The sequence below is a fragment of the Mercenaria mercenaria genome, chromosome 9 (genome assembly GCF_021730395.1).
Source record: "Mercenaria mercenaria strain notata chromosome 9, MADL_Memer_1, whole genome shotgun sequence".
NCBI lineage: Eukaryota > Metazoa > Mollusca > Bivalvia > Venerida > Veneridae > Mercenaria > Mercenaria mercenaria.
In genome coordinates, this window is record NC_069369.1 from 21,098,029 (window position 1) to 21,118,755 (window position 20,727).

The 20,727-nt window shown below is 33.9% G+C and overlaps 1 protein-coding gene across 3 annotated transcripts in view; it reads left to right on the forward strand.

Annotated features, from left to right (window-relative positions):
* The window catches only part of LOC123546622 (protein mono-ADP-ribosyltransferase PARP14-like), a 112,556-nt gene that overhangs the window by 76,261 nt on the left and 15,568 nt on the right, over positions 1 to 20,727 (forward strand). For 2 of the 3 annotated variants that reach the window (XM_045333062.2, XM_045333063.2), the window contains exons 24-30: positions 3,254 to 3,442; positions 3,965 to 4,174; positions 5,991 to 6,199; positions 6,910 to 7,034; positions 7,440 to 7,601; positions 8,885 to 8,988; positions 17,665 to 17,837. In XM_045333062.2, the coding sequence (XP_045188997.2) occupies positions 3,254 to 3,442; positions 3,965 to 4,174; positions 5,991 to 6,199; positions 6,910 to 7,034; positions 7,440 to 7,601; positions 8,885 to 8,988; positions 17,665 to 17,837 (1,172 nt within the window). Of the gene's footprint in view, positions 1 to 3,253; positions 3,443 to 3,964; positions 4,175 to 5,990; positions 6,200 to 6,909; positions 7,035 to 7,439; positions 7,602 to 8,884; positions 8,989 to 16,192; positions 17,575 to 17,664; positions 17,838 to 20,727 lie in introns of those variants that run through there. The other variant, XM_053550974.1, reaches the window with a different exon arrangement.

Consider the following 20,727-nt stretch of genomic DNA (forward strand, 5'->3'; position numbering starts at 1 on the left):
TTCTAGCTCCAGCTTGACAACAGACAAATAGCCTGGCCTTAGTTTCAACGTAAATGAAATTTTGGTCTCAGTTAGTGAGTGAGTGAGTGAGTGATTGAGTGAGTTAGTGGGTGAATGAGTGAGTGAGTGAGTGAGTGAGTAACGACTTTAGGGTACACCTTGGGTGTCCCCATCTACCATTTGGCATGGAATCCTAAGATATTCCAAGATTAATCGTAGAATTTCAAAAAAGCAAATATATTTTCTCTCTTCGCTCGCAATCATAAACTATTTGACGAACTCCTTCTGCAATCAAAATACATGTATATTATAAGTTGGCTTCATTTCAAGGATTTGACACAAAAATGCTTGCATCGATGGCAATAACTTTCCCTTCTTTCCATATCCTATACGTTCCTAATCAAACCCAAGTTTGAAAGAAAATATTATAATGTGATAAATCTGGTTTTAAATCCAGTAATAATATCCTCATTTGAAACTTAAGAAATATTTAATGCTTGCTCATAATGATCATTATAATACTTGCTATATAATAATACATTTAAGAGTATTTTTTTCGTAGTTCATGCGAAATGAATGGAAGAATATTATCGGCAAATTAATTATATAAAAGGCATATCAGAATCAAAATTATGAATAACAGAATGGTGTTATATTTAATCGGTAATTCTTGACCCACAATTATTCAGTTGACCTCTACACACTCCTAAGTTATTCGTAGGACGTGTAAATTCCCGCCGTGCTCTGATGTCACACGGACCTACTATTTCGGGCCATTCATATGTCAAGAAATAGTATTCCCTATTTCATTCAATTTCTATATAAAAGACATATTAGATTCGAAACAATATATATATAGCAGAATCGTGTTTTAATATAGATAAACACTAAATCTGTTATATGCGGAATAGAATAATTTACTTAGGCTATCAGGGCTTTTCCAACTTTTCTTACGGGGCTAAATATCGGCCCCATTCCCAATGCCAGATATTCTCCAGTTTTCCCAATTTGAAGCAATAAAAAGTCTGAAACAAACTGAAATCAGTTTTTGAATACTCAAAGAAATTCCTTGCGTATAAAGTTTTGTTGCTAATGAAAGTACAAAAATTATGTTGGAAAAACCGACTTGTTTCTATTTTTATGTCTGCCCTTCAATAAAAATTAAATAAATTATATATTCTGTAAGTCAAACCCTCTCAAACACATAAATACGTTAAATTTTTTTATATATAATACTAAATAAGATACCAAAAATGTGTGCACAGATAAGGGTCTACACCATTAAAATCAAATGTCAGATATTTACGCGACCCTCACTCGAACACACGCACACACACTACGTTTTAGAAAATGCATTCGTCATTGTGCTGAAACAATAAACATGAAAAATAAGGAGTGATTCTTTTTTGCAAGGTCTGTATAGAATTAGCAACTTCGAAAAAAATACTCTAAATATCTCTAAGGGATACGTTAGATTTATATTCATTCATTTGAGTGCCTACTATCAAACTTGAAAATAAAGCTTTAAAGGTCCAATACTAAGGAAAGTGAACATTTTAATTTCTTTTAAAAAGCACAGAAACTATTTCATTTTATTGGAAAATGAAAGTTGGTATGTAGAAATTCGAAATAAATCGCAGTATATGTACAATTATTTTTCTGTGAAGTATGAAGAAAGTTAAAAAGACCTGGGGGGTCATTCTGTCGATTCATTGAAATTTCAACATAATACACATACATTTCTTTGAGTTCCAAAGACCTTCTGTAAATTTTGACCTGCCAGTCTTCATTATTTAGTGTCTTGCAGAAGTCTATGCACTGGCTATGAAAAAAAATGCCAACTCACTTTCCCTTAGTAATGGACCTTTAAAGTAATATAAATTAATATAATTAAATGTTAAAAACTCATAATTTACTTGATTTTGTCGATTTCTTAAAAAGCAATTATTTACACATTTGATATTTAGATGTGTTAAATATTAGGCGTTTTCTTATTTCATTTAAAAGTATTGAATTGTGTCTTATTCTTTTACTTTGTGGCTCAAATAACTTGTACAGTATGAATTATATACACAATATTTCTTTGTTTCGTTGTAAGATTGAAATAAATAAAGTGTATGTTCTGTTCTGTTCAACCAGATGCAATAATTTAAAACTGTAACCAGTGAATGCTGTTTTAATCATAGATGAAAAACAAATTTTCTTTCATGTTTTAAGTTTTAACTGAATTTTACGCATGTTATATCTACTGTATGGTTTCTTAGCAGTAAAATCTATGATGATATTTTGACTGTAAAATACCTGATATATTCATTGTAAGAACTGTAAACATACAGATTAACATAAATGTGGCAGTTAAATAAGAACAGTATGATAATCGTATGATAATCTGCAAATCGTCTCATCATCACCTACTTAAATGAAAAGTTTGAAGTCAATACCTTGCATGGTTATAAAGTTATTTTCGGCACACAAAATATGATGGACGGTTTTGACATTTTAGCTTAATTTGTGATCTTGACCTTTGACCTACATAGCTGGTTTCAGTGCTCTGCACATCGTCTCATCGCTGTCAAGTTTAAAGTCAATACCTTTAATTGTTATAAAGCTATGCTTCGTCTTGAATTATGACTGATGAACGGACAGACGGACGGGCAGACAGACAGACAGGCAGACGCACGCGCCATCACATAAAACGTCCGTTTGTTTCGAAACGTGTGTATAAAAATAATATCAGACTCGATTATATTTGGCATGTTCATGTAATAAAATGCTCAACATCCCTTACGCCTCCTGCCACCGGCTTAATCTAAAACTATTATGGTATAGTACTGAACAGACCCTTTGCTTCCAAAACAAAAGAAGTAAGTGTAAGAATGGGGCGTCGTGTTTCATATTAAGTACATTTGTAATGAATCATGATACAGTCTGTCATACATTTACTCAATGTAAATTAATTAAGATCAAGTGAGTGACTTGGATCACTATGTACCTCTTGTTATTATTATGCTCACTATAGTCATGATGTACAAATATGTTGGTTTTGTACATCTTTTGGAGTAACATACTCAGTTGTTTAGTATATAATTATGTCTTGAATTACGCTTTCAGTTTGGAAACAAAAACAAATTCATAACTATCGGAAGAATGATACATTCAAAGTATAATAAATTGTTTCATTATAATGTACAATGTAAAACTTGGTTGTTGCAAAGTTAGTTTATGTTACACTTATAAGGAAAACTATTTTCAGAGAGTGACATGAGAAAATGTAAGATAACTACAACTCTTGCACCTGGTTTACCATGTAGAAATATAATCCATGTAGTAGCAGACTCTAAGGATGTGACAAGCACTGTGAAAAAATGTTTGAAAGAAGCTGAAAATGAACGAATGAAAAGTATCGCACTGCCAGCATTCGGAACAGGCAACATATTTTCAGGTTTGGTTGTCGTTTCAGACAATATGGATAAATGGAAGTATTATTTAAACTACGGAAATGTGTTCACATTATTGTACTGTAGTGTTGGCTGCTTGATATTGTTTTTGTCAAAATCGACATAATTATTTCACGTTTAGCTCTAATCAGAAGCTATCATGATACGATTATTTCTAACATTACTTTGCCAATGATAGAAATCAAAGACAACAAATAAATAAATCGATAATGAAACTATATTAGAATATGTAAACATCTGAAAATCTTAACCTTTCCCTTTTTTGGATATTAGCGCCGTATTTCAACAGCATTTCTGTGACATGTATTTACCGCTTGACAGTTAACCTAACAAGTGTTACTGGATTCTATATCAGTACTAACATGTACCAAGTAACTGCCAACTTCCTGACATGATACAGAGGTGGAAGACAGTACATGTAGAAGAAGCACTACGCTAGAAAAAAATTCAATTTAGATCTTACTTTTATCATTATATTTCTTCTTTAAAATAGTGAACTTTTATAGGTACCAAAACATTCAATACAGACGCTGCTGCTGAAATAGCTAAGAATATGGTGAAAGCCGTAAGGGAGTTTTCGAAAACGCAACCGAAATATTTGTTGGAGGTTAGATTTGTTATTTTGCAAAACGAGCTATTACAAGAATTCCTAAAGGCTTCACAGGCTGCTGGTGATCAGAGCACTTGGTTTGGACACGTGTGGAAAGGAGTTAAAAGTAAGAATTTATTTATCTTTTATTTTTATGCGGTATTTATAAAGGTATGCCATTATAGACGTTGATATTTAAATGTCACTAATGAAACAGTATATCAAGGCATCAACGCACTTTAGAACTGGTCTTTTTGATTTTACTAATGTATAAGAATAACAAATAGTTCAAAATCTTGATCCTTTTAAAATGTCTGTAACCTACAGTTATAATAAAAAAAGAAAATTGAAGATGCAAGAAAAACAGTTTAGTCTAACAAACACTGTGCACACGATTCAATGATGATATCCCGCATTTTAACTGTTTTGTATAGACTATGATGAGTTCTAAAGTGCCATTACTTCATATTGAAAACATTGCTTTATTATCAAGAATAAACATGTCATTCAATTTCAGCAGGACAGAGCAAATTTTCTTCATAGCCAAAAAACAACAACAAAAATGATTAAAAAATAAGAAATAAAAGCTGAGAAATATTTGAATCCTTCATTATGTATCATTTGTCTCTCTCTCTCTCTGTTATCGAGTATTTCGTCTTCTATAACAAAGAAGAACAAGAGACAGAAATAGGAAAAAGACTAATTATTTGGCAGTACATTTCAGAATAAGACTATTTGCCAGGATATATTTGTAAAGTGCAACTTGTCTATATGCATCACAAAGTGGCCCAGAAACGATGCTGATTTAGATTTTTATAGCAAATACTTAGCTTATCTCCTGAAACGATACATTAACGAATTAAAAGATGTGTACACAAAATCTCTCCTCTACTGCTTGAACTTTCCACATCTCGATCGACGCTGTAGACATTATAATTACTTGAATACAGTTACTTACAGTTCCTTACATGAACTACTTTTGTTCGTTTGTTTTGGGTTTAACGCCGTTTTTCAACAGTATTTCAGTCATGTAACGGCGGGCAGTTAACCTTACCAGTGGTCCTGGATTCTGTACCAGTACTAACCTGTTCTCCGCAAGTAACTGCCAACTTCCCCACATGAATCAGAGGTGGAGGACTAATGATTTCAGACACAGTGTCGTTTATCAAATAGTCACGGAGAACATACGCCCCGCCCGAGGATCGAACTCACGACCCCGCGATCCGTAGACTAACGCTCTACCTACTGAGCTAAGCGGGCGGGCTTACATGAACTACTACAGCATTCTGCATACAACATTCTGAAATACGATACATTTATTTTGTTGGGTGGGAGGGATGTATTTGACAGCAACACATGTATGTATTGCCGACTATTTGTGAAGAAACCCGCAAAACAGCTATATAAATTACCTGGGATGAGCACAAATTTGACGTGTTTACCTGCCAGTCTAAGGAGGCCTTAAGTTTGGTAATGCCCACTAACATTGCTCTATCCGATACGATAATAATTTAGTTTCCTTAAGACACGCTTTGTACTTGTATATGTTATTCGTCCAAACTGTTAGCAGGTCTATATTTTCCTTGATATATATTTCTATTTATGTACTTGTTATTTAGATTGTAAAGGGAGAAACGATAGCATAATGTTTGTTTGGTTTGGGTTTAACGCCGTTTTTCAACAGTATTTCAGTCATGTAACGGCGGGCAGTTAACCTAACCAGTGTTCCTGGATTCTGTACCAGTACAAACCTGTTCTCCACAAATAACTGCCAACTTCCCCACATGAATCAGAGGTAGAGGACTTATGATTTCTGACACAATGTCGTTAATCAAATAGTCACGGAGAATGTACGCCCCGCCAGAGGCATAATGTTTTTGACATTTCTATTAACCTGGATATTATTTTCAAATCGTATCTATGCTTTACTTTCATGATTTTAGATGTTCTTGGCATGGCCGCATCTGGCGATGAAAAAGGAGATAGAGGAAGTAACGTTGAGCCAGATTTTAATTCTGTTACTTTTATTGTGTTTGCTTTGAGTGAGGATACAATAAGAAAGGCTTTAAGGAAACTTGAAAACTCACTTGAAAAAGAAATACATACAAAAGTCATCCCTGACCACACTATTCGCCAACTTGAAGATCACCAGGTTAATAACACTTTGTTTATAGTATTTAATATTTTTTCTCAATACAGCAACATTTTACGATTATCTTTGTTTTGCTTTCGGTATGATTATGTAAATCTCAACTTCCACCGAGGTGATTTTTTCCAACTTTTGAGATAGAACAAACACCAAATTATTAAAAGTCTGAAGTTCTGTTAAAAATGAGAAAGCGATTATCTTTACCGATTATCTAAAGATGAATCATTATATGTACTAGAGGACGTAACCCCCCGATTGTTAATTTAAATTTAAAAAAGCCAGTAATCACTTCAGAGACACCTTTGTCACTTAATGAGTGTTTTATTATGTGTATAAACACGAAACGTCAGATTCAGTCCCGTTTAATTTTGTTAACATGTATAGTAAGGAATTTAAAAATGATTTTATTTAAACCTGATACATACTGTTTGTCAAGATGTCTAAAACTTGCTCCAACATCTGTGTATCAATTGAAATGATTGTGATAGGTTTATTAGGTATTTTGCAATTTGATGACATTGACATGTTCATTCATCTACTACAGATTAACTGATGATATATAACATTTTAATTTTACTCATTCATCGGATACCAAAAATACGAATTTGTTTTACTAACTAACATTCTCCTAAGTATGTAACAGTTTAAAAATATATATATTTTGTGTTTGATATTCAATTTGCAATATAAACACATATATAATACAAATTTAGGTTGATGAAATGAATGGTATAGCCATCCAATGTCATGTCCATATTAGTATAAATAAAGACAAGGGTATCGTTAAGCTCACTGGAATGGCCGCAAATGTCATGAATGCTGCGGAAAAGATAAATGCGTAAGTTGTATTGCTATATCTATTAATAAAACCTATTTAAGTGACATAAATAATGTTGCTATAATAGTAATATCCTAATGTTTTGATATCGTTCAAGCTTATATATTACACATAATTTCCTTGCAAAGTGCTGCGTGTAAACTTATTGACATTTACCAGTTAGAAATGCAAACATGAGTCTTATTGGCGTTCATGTAAATATTTTGCCACCTGATCGGAAGTGAAAACAATAAAGTTTAAAATGCATTTATCACATAGTTTTGGCTCTTTTCATTGCGTGGTTACAAGTTGCAATACATGAAGCAAATACATATCGTTAAACGTTTATTGTATTTAAACTTCTAAATCTCAGTTAGGAATCAAATATTTCATTTTAAAACACTTAAGTTATAATTTATATAATAGGTTACTTAGGGATGCAGAGCGGATGGAGTTGATGAAGAATATTGCGCAGTGGTTCTATATTGAGGTTGCAGAAAAGGGCGAAACAGTGCACCCTTACGAAAAGGATATAAATTTGACAATAGAAAATGCCTACCGACAACAAAAGGATTCTGTTACATATTTGTAAGTATCTTTGTGTATTTTTTTTTCTTTCATACCAGACTGAAATTTCCAGTTATTCCACCAGTGCTGGAAAACTCCATCTTACATCCCGGACTCGTGTGCTTTAAACGCCATATATAGAACTATATCGATGTAGAAGAATTATGCAGTAATATATTTTATTTATTTATATTTTAGTATACATAAAACGAGATAAAATCAAGTATCTTTAAAGTTATGCTTTGTACCTCATAGTATATTTCTCGATTCATAAAAACATTTTGTGAAAAATATATAATCTAACGCTGCAAATGATAAAACAAAACTGGAACTAAACGTTGTTATTTATCTTTGAAACATCCTGATTAGAAAATGTGGAAACTCCACAGGTCGCTAAACACAACAAAAACGAAAATGTTGCAGGCTCGGTTTGATTGAGACTGTTCATGGACGGTAGTGGAAATGCATGCTACCGTCCACGCCCTCTAGCCCCGGGTTGAGCAGAACTCAACATTTACACATGTTAAAAGTACAAAAAACAATTTAGAGACATCCGCAGATGTTTTCATACGGCGGTGCACATGGAACCTTCAATGCTACACTAGTGTGTAATACCATGAAAAGCGGCGTATGGTCCCCAGTTAAAATAATGGGTTTGCCCTAAACGAGAAAACAATGAGCAGAACTAAACCAACTGGAATTTAGAAAGGGGATCTGAGGTTATGGAGCCTGCATATCACAGAAACTGCCAAAAGACAAAATTAAAAAGCAGGCGCCATATCCAAGGGGTGATTATACAATACCCAAAGCTATAAAAGCGGGAGTCATTCCTGTTAACAGACATTAATTTGTTTAAATCGCCACTGTAAGAAAAAAGTGCTATTAAGTAACTCAATTGTTGAATATAATTTTTATTATTGTTTGTTGAATATGACATGCAAGAAAAGATATAGTCAATGGCTGTAGGTACGGATATGAATATCCGGCTCTCGGATAACTGTTTACGCGGTTACTCGGCTTAGCCTTGTTACCCTCTAAACGGTTAGCCTTCAGCCCGACATTCCTATCCGCAACTACCACCATTGAAAGAGTCTTATAATCTTTTCAAATTTAAGCAATATTAGCGGCATTTGCATTTGCATAAAGTGTGAGAAATAGAACTGATCATTGCAGCTGCCCAAGTATATCCCACATAATATATACATACATATTTACAGAACACGTTTGTACATCGGCACGTATGTACATGTACTGAATATGTATTACAATTAGTTGTTTAAGAATATTACAATATATACTTTTAGAGTAGATGGAATTGACTACATTCTTGACTTTGCATCAATGGAGGAGTATCCTGAACACGATACTACAGATAGAGCAAAAGTCATGCGGCGGGATCTTGTTAAAGGTACCAGAGGCGATGCTGATTTAGATTTACATAGCAAATGCTTAGCGTATCTCACGACACAATAAACTAGGACCCCGAGTATGGCACGAATAATGAAATGAACATTTCTATAAATAGCAAACGAGAAAATAAGCGACAAGTTTTATGTAGTTCTTAGTTGGTAGTTAAACATTCGAATAACAAACTACGTACTTATTGCCACTTGGTTATTTAAAATGTATTGGTAAGGTCAATTCTTTTTAAAACTCAAACTGAAACACAGTCCAGCAAATGTTATCAATATGGAGGTATGGGTTTATCATTTTCCATTTCGCACAAATATCCAACTAGATGGTAGTTGTTGTTTCAAATTAGAAAATATAACGTCTCAATAATCCAGTGATAGAGCATCCATATAGAGTACAACAGTCGGGAATCGATCCCTGGCTGCGTCATTCCAAAGAAGTGAAAAATAGTACTGGTAACACCCTCGCTTGGCACTCAGTATTGAAAGGGTTGTACAAGGAGGTAAAATTTGCGTAACTATGTATAAGTTGCAGGATGTGTAGTTTGTCGCACATGAGCTTTCTGTTGATTATATTCGACGTTGAATAAAGCTTTCCTTATCCTTTAATTTACCTCTTTATCGTTTGATTTGCTATGCTATATTAAATTTACAGAGGTCAGGACAGCTAGTCTATAGTTCGGCTGAATGACTAGTAGGCAGTGTTTTAATTCGATAAAGAATTTTAGAAAATATTTCACTTTTACCATTTCCTGACCAATTCAATAAAACTGAAGTGTAACTATACTATATATAATAGATTAAAACTATTTTACACTTTACCTTAAACACATATTTTATGTGTACTTGCAACACAACACAGTTACCAGTTTTCAGATTTTTTATTCAAATTTCTGATAATATACACTTTTCAAAACGATACAATTATTCAATTTAACGTTTGGTTTTAGAGATCAATATTCAAAACTTCAAATATATAGGTCTGTCTCCGCAACGACAAGGTCAGCCAGTTGCCAATTCGCGCAAATAACCGACTGCCTACTGGAAGGAGGTAAGTTGGTAATTCAAATTTTGAAGAAAATAAGTACCTCTTTGAAAAGGATCAAATCATACCATTTAGCGCTTGATTTGCTATAAAATATAAATATCTAACATTTTGAATGTAAAGATCTACCTCCCCAAAGATAAGAAGAGTCAGTCGCCAATTAACGCGTAGGCAGAAGGTTATTCGACATTCTTAAGAAAATCAAATTTCTAGTCGCAAAATGATATTCACTTTATTCCTTGATAAGCACTTAAAACATATATTTAACACTTTAGACGTATGCAGCATTCGTTTCAACAATCAGGGAAGCCAGTTGCAATTTCCCAACATATTTCGGACATAAAATAATAAAATCATTCAACTTAATGCTTTTACTCTTAGATATCAATATCCACTTGTTTCAATACACAGATTAGTCTCCCAGTGGTTTTCAAGTTTTGGAAGAGCAGTTTCAGATTCGCGTGTTGATTTTCGATGACAGAACGTCAGATATAAAGAACGTTTTCATCGGCGAAGACAGTTTCTGATTTTAAACAGCGATAAAATCCGATTCGTCCCCGAGTATAAAGCAGCTATGGCAGGAAGATGATTTGCAAAAGCATAAAAGTTAAAAAAACGAAACTGTATGTAACTAAGTAGGATTAAACCTAGTGTTCAATGTTGTAAATTTGCATTTAGCTTCTTCTTACAACTTTTAACATTATCTTAACTGGTGTGCTTTATGCCAAAATGTATGAGATTTATTCAAATGGAGCGAAAAGTACCGCTTTGTACGCCGTTGCTCGCTTGTTGTGCGTAAAAGTATACAACTGGGGCCGTATTCATAAAGCATCTAAAGTATAAGTTTTGACTTAAGTTGAAGAGTTTACTTAAGTTTGTGGTGATTTCAGCTTAAGTCTAAGTAAAAACTTAAGTCCTATTCATAAAACAGCTTAAACTTAAGATACGTAAGAAATGACTTAAGTCGGAAAATAAAATAGCGTGGAGAGTATGATTAAAGTGTTGTTTTTCAGATAAAAGCACTTTAAACATAATTGTGCATGTTGTTTCTATCTGAAATAAATGTTGTTGTTTTTTAATGTTTTCGTCCACAATATAAAACAAAAATTACTTATTAAGTTGTTTTATGAATAACAAATATACTTAAGTCTACGTGGACTATGGACACCTAAGACGATCGATTTTTCATGGGGACCGTCTGAACATGATTTTATTAATTTATGTTTGTTTGTTTGTTTGTTTTGGGTTTAACGCCGTTTTTCAACAGTATTTCAGTCATGTAACGGCGGGCAGTTAACCTAACCAGTGTTCCTGGGTTCTGTACCAGTACAAACCTGTTCTCCGCAAGTAACTGCCAACTTCCCCACATGAATTATCAGAGGTGGAGGACTAATGATTTCAGACACAATGTCGTTTATCAAATAGTCACGGAGAACATACGCCCCGCCCGAGGATCGAACTCGCGACCCCGCGATCCGTAGACCAACGCTCTTACCTACTGAGCTAAGCGGGCGGGCTTTATTAATTTATGTGCGATAGGAAAACATTCCTATAATGATGATAAGGTCTTGCTTATTATGCCACCGCACAGGATAATATTTGGATTTGTCTGTCCGTCCGTCTGTTCGTCAGAGAAATGTTTTATTACACATATCACAAAAAAGTATTTGATCTAGCGTCATAATACTTCCTGAAATGTTCTTCAATATTATAAGTTGCGCATCTGTGACAAAGTTGAAAAGATGAGCTAGTCTGATCGCAATGCATCCGTCGTCGTCGTCCGACATGCAAAATATGGGAGATAATTCAAAAATGGGACCACCTAGAGTTATGGTTCCTTGTCACTGTATTTCCTATCAATGAACTCTACCATTGTATTAAATAACAACTTGGTACTTCAGTACTTTTTGAGTTACCCTCTGGACAAGTGGTGTGACGGACGGACGGACGGGCAAGGTGGCGACTATATGCTCTCCCACTTCGGGGAGCATAAAAATTGGAATCAAGAATATTTACAAACTTTTCTTTGATCTAAACCTAGTTGCCTAGTGGTAAAGCCAAGATGACCGGATTTCAAACTTTGTCGAGAATTTGTTTACTCAAACCGTTTCATTGCGATTTGGCTAAAAGTTTAACCTCTACAGTGTTAACAGTGTACGGCGGATGACGAAATATCAGTGCGTCTTTACGGCCAGGAGAGCCAGTTGTCCGTTCGCAGCGTGTTTAGAAAACGTGTTTTCAGACGAAAGGATAAAATCATACAATTTTACGCTTAATTTGCTCTAAGCGTGTCAATTGGCTATTTGACTTTTTCCCAGGTAATCAACTTTTCAGTCGAAAATAATATAACCATTTAATTTAATAATTGATTTGTTTTTGACTTTGCATAGTTACTAAGTCGGTAAATTGTAACAGGAAAATATCTATCTAAAACTATTTCTCGAATTACCATTTGCCTACCAGTAGACAGTCGGTTATTCTGTCAACTGGCTGCCCTGATCGCTATATATATAACAAAACTTTGAATAACCTTCAGTAGATACTTTGATAACATTTGCTAGATTGCGTTTTATTTTGAGTTTAAAAAGGTATCCAACTTGTTAATAAATTTTTAAAAACAAACAACCGTCAATTACCAGATTGTTTGTCCTACTAGATTATTTGTCGTGAAATTTGTATCAGGTTTGATCGTTAATATAAAATTATATAGTTAATTTCGCCCATACACTATTCATTCTTATCAGTGTTAGCACATGTATCTGCTGACATTACATAAACAATATCTTCTTAGACTTAGTATTGATAAGTGGAGGTCGAGAAACTTCTAAAATACTTAAAAATTGGGAATGTGTCCATGTCTCATGATCAAAATGGACGAATTGTTAACACAATAATTGCAGTTTTCAAACTAAATCTTTTAACATTATATTCATGTGCATCAAAATATAACAAGTCTTTTTTTTCTTTTTGCTAAATATGAATATATAATCTGCTAATGGAAAATATATAAGAAATGTTGCCTGTAGAAATAATAGTTGGCGATTACAGACTTTTTTTTAGCTCACCTGTCACAAAGTGACAAGGTGAGCTTTTGTGATCACCCTTCGTCCGTCGTCCGTCGTCAGTCCGTCTGTCCGTGCTCGCGAAATGATGGTTAAGTGACTGCATAACGGTACTTTCTCTTTGATGTCATTCATTCCGTTCTGTTTATGTGACCTTTTTCTTTTTATGTGACTGTTAGAACAATAGAGAGAACAATGGGGAAGTCACATAAATACCGTTTCGTTAGAACGTCCGTCCGTGCGTCCGTCCGTCAGTGCGTCAACAATTTCTTGTCTGCACAATAGCAGCTTCATTTATAATTTTATTTTAAGCAAACTTGCACACAACTTGTATCACCATAAGATCTTGGTTCCTTTCTTCAACTGGCGAAATTCCATCATGGGTTCCAGAGTTATGGCCCCTGAAAGGGCCAGAATTAGCTATTTTGACCTTGTCTGCACAATAGCAGCTTCATTTATGTTTTGAATTAAATCAAACTTGCACAAAACTTGTGTCAAAATAAGATCTCAGTTCTTTTTTTAAACCGACCAGATCCTATAATGGGTTCCAGAGTTATGGCCCCTGAAAGGGCCAAAATTAGCTATTTTGACCTTGTCTGTACAATAGCAGCTTTATTTATGATTTGATTTTAATCAAACTTGCACACAACTTGTATTACCACAAGATCTTGGTTCCTTTAATGAAGTGGCCAGATTCCATCATGGGTTCCAGAGTTATGGCCCCTTAAAGGTCCAAAATTGGCTATTTTGGCTTTTGCAGCCATATAGAGACTTCATATATGGTTTTATTTGATACAAACTTCCAAAATATCTTCAACAACAATAAATCTTGGATTCCATGACAAATCAGATCCAATCGTAGGTTCCAGAGTTATTTTATATCTGATTACCTCCCCTGATTGTAATCAAAATGGATTTATATCAGTAAGTACTTATAGGACTTATTTGAAATTTCATTATTGTCATTAGTTGGACTGAGCCAATCAGAGTAGTTAACTATGGACTGATTTTATGTCAAATTACCTCCCTTTAATTCAAAGTTAAATGGGTATATCTCCGTAACTAATGAAGATACTGATCTGAAATTTCATTTATGTCAACATATTTATTTGGCAGATCTTTCTTTTGTTCACTTACAATATTTTTTTTAATTACTTCCCTTTTACGTTACTATAAATAGCTTATTTTTAGTAACTTTTTTTATTATTGGCCGTAGGGAAAAACCGAGATCACTTTTCTGTGGTACAACATGGATGGTAACTCCAATTTTTAGGTGTATTTTGACATATCTGTACCTTGCAGGGATGTGCCTAATTATTTTCAAAAATAATTAATTCCAATTAAATTGAATTAAATTACAAGCCATTTTCAAAAAGTGATTGATTAATTACAATTATTTTGCCAAAAGTAATTAATTATAATGGATTATTTTATCTCTAACAATTCAGTCATTTGCAAAACAATTTTTATTATTCAACATAATTATTTACAATTCAAAGCTTTTTTGACAAAATGTGCATAAAAGCAGCAAATCAAATCATTTACTTAATACATGCACGTTAATATCAGCAAATGTCAGCAAGAAAACATATGAGTGATAAAATTTGAAGTGAATTGTAGACTACCCCTGTATTCCCTTGAGCAGTGTCTGCATTTTGCTTGAAAATTTCCACTACCGGTAGTATCTTTTAGAGATAAAATGTTTGAGAGCTGATGAATTCATGATGTGCACTATGTGTAATACCATGACAGAATGACAAGTTTCAATATTAGTTTTTCTGTACATGTAATAGAAAGAGCATTGAAACTCAAGGGTAAACGATTTGTACGAGGGGGCGTAGCCCCGAGTAAAAATTGTTTGCCCGAGAGTTTTAATGTTCTTTCTGTTTTGTATCATAGCCATCCATATATGGTAGTTGTAGGCGTTCCACATTGCCATATACAGCAGTTCAAGTGAATACTTAAAATCCTTGCTTTACAAAATTAATGTGTAAAGCCCAGGTAAAATAAACCATTGCGAGAGCAGAAAATCAATAAAATACACTTCAATGTCTACTGTTAAAGACACTGGCCTACTTCCCTATCCAACAGTGCGGTAACTAACGTGCAGGTATTAAATACCTGCACACTTTTAGTTACCGCACCCTGTACTCAGTGTATACGATTTATATGCACCAAATTTGTTAAGAAAAAACACCGAACTATGATACAATCCTAATTATTAGGTTACGTGACTAAAATGTTCACCAAGTGATCACACTTAACAGAACTGAATAGAGATTAACACCTCTAACACTTGATTGTTTATACAACAATACCTGTCAGCTATTTACTCTCACTGTGAAAATTCCACACGCCCATTGATCAGTAAAAAAGCCAAGGTAATTGAAAGTAATTAGATTTAATTGACAATTGCAACCCAAACCTAAGTCAGTATTTAATTAATTTCAATTACTATAATTTACTTTATGCTTAATTATTCATTATTTTCAATTAGATCAAAATTTGTAATTGATTATAATTAATTAAATTACAATTATAATTAGGCACATCCCTGGTACCTTGTAAGAATATTTTTTTCTATTTGGTTAAATTTCTTCCCTTTGTTGTTCCTGTCCTTTGGACTTAGATATTTTTCCTGAGGACCTTCTTGTCCTCAAGTGCAATGATAACAGGTGAGCGATATAGGGCCATCATGGCCCTCTTGTTTACATAAAGCTGGGTTTGGTTTCCATACTATATTGGGTCGTATGCTTTTTACACTATTCTGCATAGACTCCTGTAAGTACTAAAACATGTTAATTTCGGAACATACAGATTTTTTTTTATTTTGTTGGGTTGAACGTCACACTGACATAGTTGAAGATCATATGGCGACTTTCCATCTTTTCCTTACGGGCGGAACCTGAGTAGAACCACCGACCTTCTATATGCAAGCTGGATGGCTTCCTCAAATGAAAAGTTTTACACCTCAAGTGAGGCTTGAAACCACGTCGGTGAGAGGCAAGTGGTCACCTTAACTACTCGGCCACAGATGCCCCATACAGAATGTTTGTTTGTTTGTTTTGGGTTAAACGCCGTTTTTTTCAACAGTATTTCAGTTACGAAACAGCGGGCAGTTAACCTAATCAGTGTTCCTGGATTCTAAACCAGTACGAAATTGTTCTCCGCAAGTACCTACCAACTTCTCCACATGAATCAGAGTTAGAGAACGAATGATTTCAGACACTATGTATGATATCAAATCGTCACGAAGAACCAACGTTTCGACCGAGGTTTGAACTCACGCCCCCACGATCCGTAGATGGTGCGCTCTCCCTAGTGAGCTAAGCGGGCGGGCTCCCATACAGATTGAGAAAGTATTGAAGGATGACATTAATCTCATGATTCCTCATATCATCGTTTTAACTCCCTGCGGCCGAAATGCGATTATAGGCGTTATATTTTATATCCCTGTAGCGTCGATATGCGACTATACGCGCGTTATCAGGACTCCCCAGGACGGCGATTGACGAGTATAGTCGCGGCACCGAGATCATGATGATTGCGATAAGTACTTGTTAATTTTTGATAATCTTGACAAAAGCAAAATTACTTTGCATACTGGCTATTATTTCTTTGATGTAATAATTACTAGTTGTGCTAATAATTAGTTCCCTTGTTAAACAAATGTATGTAAATATGCGGTTATGTAAATGAAATAAAAAGACGATCTCCGCTGTGTTTCGTTCATACTGTATTTCAAAAGAGTAAAATAATGTCGTCGGCCAGAGATTTTTCTTAAAATGAAGAAAATATTTATTTATTATCATGCTGATTCTGAAATATCAATTCCGTCGGATGATGATTCCGACGATGCGATTCCATTATCAGACAAATGAATGGTCGGAAAATTTTAAGTTTTAGAAGGCTGAAATATTGGTACACTTACATCACATACGATACAAATGGATAGAAAATAACACAACAAAGCATGTTTCATAAAATACAAATATATATATATATATATATGTAAATAAACGCATGTTTGTAAATTTAATAATTATTCAAAGATGGATGTAAATATTATACCTTAACTGTCTCAGCGCGTGACACACAACATTTGTTTACATGTTTAGAAATAGATTAAACATCAAAATAAACCATTGATCTTCACACAAAAACGGGTGTAAATTTCGCGTAACGCTGATGAAAATATTCATTGTTAATGATGAATTTCTATTTATTGGAATTTAATGTTCAGATATCTATTAAACGCAGGTGTGTTAAAATTGTGAATATTACGAAGTGAAAATTTTGTTCTATTTGTATATAAGCTACGGACGAAATTGGATATAAAAATATTTGTTCAAACTTCAAATATTTAAGTATATTTTAATTTACACCCATGTTAATAATGTTTCCCTGCATGATTTCAACTGACTGTATGCGAGTGTGATTATGATAAGGTTAGATAATGTTTTTCGACAACAGGTGGTAATTCTTATCCCGCCGCAGCAGGTATGTTACGATATCGGCCTCAGGGAGTTAAGGAAAACTAAGCAAGACTAGCTTCTTTTTTTCAGGAGGAACGTATGAGGTACCTGCTCTCTGGGATGACATGCAAGGCGGAAATTTGAGGGTTGTTTCTTTAAAGAGTGATTCAAGCGAATACAAAGGCATTGAACAAAGGTTTCAAGATTCTGCAAAACGGAATGAAGGTTCCAATGAACAGACAAAAGACTGGACTGTTGTGAAGGTAAAGTTATTTGCTCTAATTCTAGAGATAATAATTATGTTGGTATTGCAATCATGAAGGTCTTCTTGTATAATGTCCTGAAGTCCAGATTGTTTGGGATCAAGATAAGGAAAGAGACTTCAATAAGACTGGAGAAGTTTTAAGATTTTCATATCAAATGAGGATCGACACAGTAGCACCGCCGAGCAATAATAATTCCGATTACATATGTGTTCTTTAAAAGAAAATATTTCATAAAACTTGAAGCATTGTATGTGAATTTAGAAACCGTTAATTACTTGAAGTTTTGCCAAAGATATGTGTTTGAGAAATGTGTATAAGCATCTATATATTGCACTTCCATAAATGGATGGTGTTTAATCATGTCTCGTTATAACGCTTTACTATAATCTTTTCAGACATGCCTTCTTTTCACAAGAATAAGAATCATGTAAAGTATTCCGAGCGATCTATTATTTAAAAGGTGGCTCCATACAGCTTAACATATGAATTTATATAGGAATTTTTCTCATGGCTTCCTGCCTATCAATTATGTACAAATGATTCGTAAATAATTAGATTTTCAAAAATAATCAACTTAAATTATCTGTTATATCAAATAAAATAAACACAAAACTATACCAACGGTAGCTTGACTTTTCTTATAACTTAAGGTTTCAGCTACGGCCATATAGAAATACCTGATGTATCTACCTTTAACTGCAACCCGATACATTCCTATAGTCCAATTACTATCCCACTAGCTATGACGCGAGGCGTCAGTTAGGCTCATGAGATATGTAAATGGTAGGGATATATGACAAAGTTCCAGCTATTTGTAGATACAATGTCTTTAGCCTTATAATACTTATATCTATTTCAACTCAACTTCGACCTGGTTTTTAAACATTAATATGTTACCATATCTTTGTATCTTCCAATTGTCTGACTCTGTCGAAAGTTTGCAACAATCTGATCAAAATATGATGAGTCTCAGCATTTATAGCAGCTGAGCGGATTACTCATGCGTGACTTAAACTTCATTGGCTGTTCACTTAACTCTGATTAAATTGAACGCTCCCTATCAAATATATCAATCAGGCGCCCAGTGACCAAATGTACGTGAAACGTATTTCATAGCCAAACTTTCTTCAAACAATTTACATGGATCAAATTACACCTCTATGGTATTAGTTTAATCATATCTTGACTGTTTCTTACCTAAGAAGACGATTATCAACTATCAAAGATAACGTTGGTTTAGTTCTTACTGACGTAGAAATGGCGTTTGTAAAACAAAGGGGAGTAGCTCACACTGTCCTGAGTATGCTGTTACGGTACCCTAGCCTCTGTTCAAATGCGTCTGGCATATTTATCATAAAAAAATTAAATATACCCTTCAACAACGTTACTTCTCTGTAAGTATTTAACAATACGTTTATATGCACAATTTTGTTTAAGATACTTTTCTTTAAGTATTACCTATACATAACTTGTTTGACAATGTGTAATTTGCATTGTTTACTAATTTCTATAATGTCATGCTCAAGCACTTTAAAGCATTATATGTCTTCTCTATTTTTATTTATATGAAATGTGTAACTTCAGCTTTTTTCCTTCTACCACGCACTCAATATCTTCTACTCTTATCAAAGTGCCTGGTGTCATAAATTCTTTAAACTGGATTGTTATATTACCATTACTTAAACCTTCTTTCACAACAGATTTCGAGGCAATAACGGTATTTCCGATGTTAACTATTTCTACGGATCTATTTGGTGTCTCATTGTCAAAATGAATGGCTATCTGGAATGTCTTCTGCTTCTATTTTAACAACTGTTCTTGCTTCCATAATAGGCATTGCAAAACTTTCTGTCCACTTGGTAAAGTAATCGGCAATGAGAAGTTTATACTTATTTCCTTTTACTGTTTGAGGTAATTCTCTTAAAATTTCAGTATCTTTTCCATTGGATATCCTGATCTTACAATTTGCATAGGTGGCTTGTTTGTTTGTAACGGCCCTTTCCTTTTCATACAGAGTTCACAACCGGATACATAATTTCTCACATCATTTTGCAGGCCTGACCAATACTATCTTTGTCTTATTTTGCCTACTAGTAGGGTTTTCTTTATTCCCAGATATCTTGAGGTATTAATGTCATAAGAATATTTGAGGACTTGACACCTAAATTTAAAGATACTGATTCAGGTATGCAAGGTATGTGGTCTATGGTCTGCGTATTGGAAGTAAGAGCCAATATACAAGACTGGGCGATTGATAGAGTTGCTTCTGTTTATCATATTAAGCTACTGTATAGCTACTGTGCAGTACATAGATTGCGTGTGATATTTTTCACCTTTAAACCAGTTCTTACTTCTTTGCGTGTAACACAATACAAAATGTACCTACGATCAGTAATATAATTTGATAAAGTTCGACTGACATGCCCAATTGATTTCTTGTAGAAGTATTCCTGAAATGGCAAAGTCACTTGCATCACAATCAAGAATAAATGATTTTTAAAAGTCAGGATGTGCTAAAATAGGAGAATTAATAAGCTTTTCTTTTAATGTCGAAAAGGCTTTTGAACATACATCTGTCAATTGAAATTGTTTATTCTTTTATGTAAGTACACGTAAAAGCTTATTTATCTCTGAAAATCTAACTATGAATTTTGATTAATAACTACAAAGTCCTAAAAGGATTATATTTTTCGGACACTTTTAGGTTCAGACCAAATTTAATACATTCAGTTTTCTTAGGATCGGTCGTTGCGCCTTCTTCGGATATAATATGCCCTAGAAATTCTACTCTCTTCGAAAATAAATGACATTTTCTGGGCTTTAACTTTAAACTTTAATATATGGCTTCTTTTAATCGGTTTAAAACAGTGTCAAGATTTTGATCATA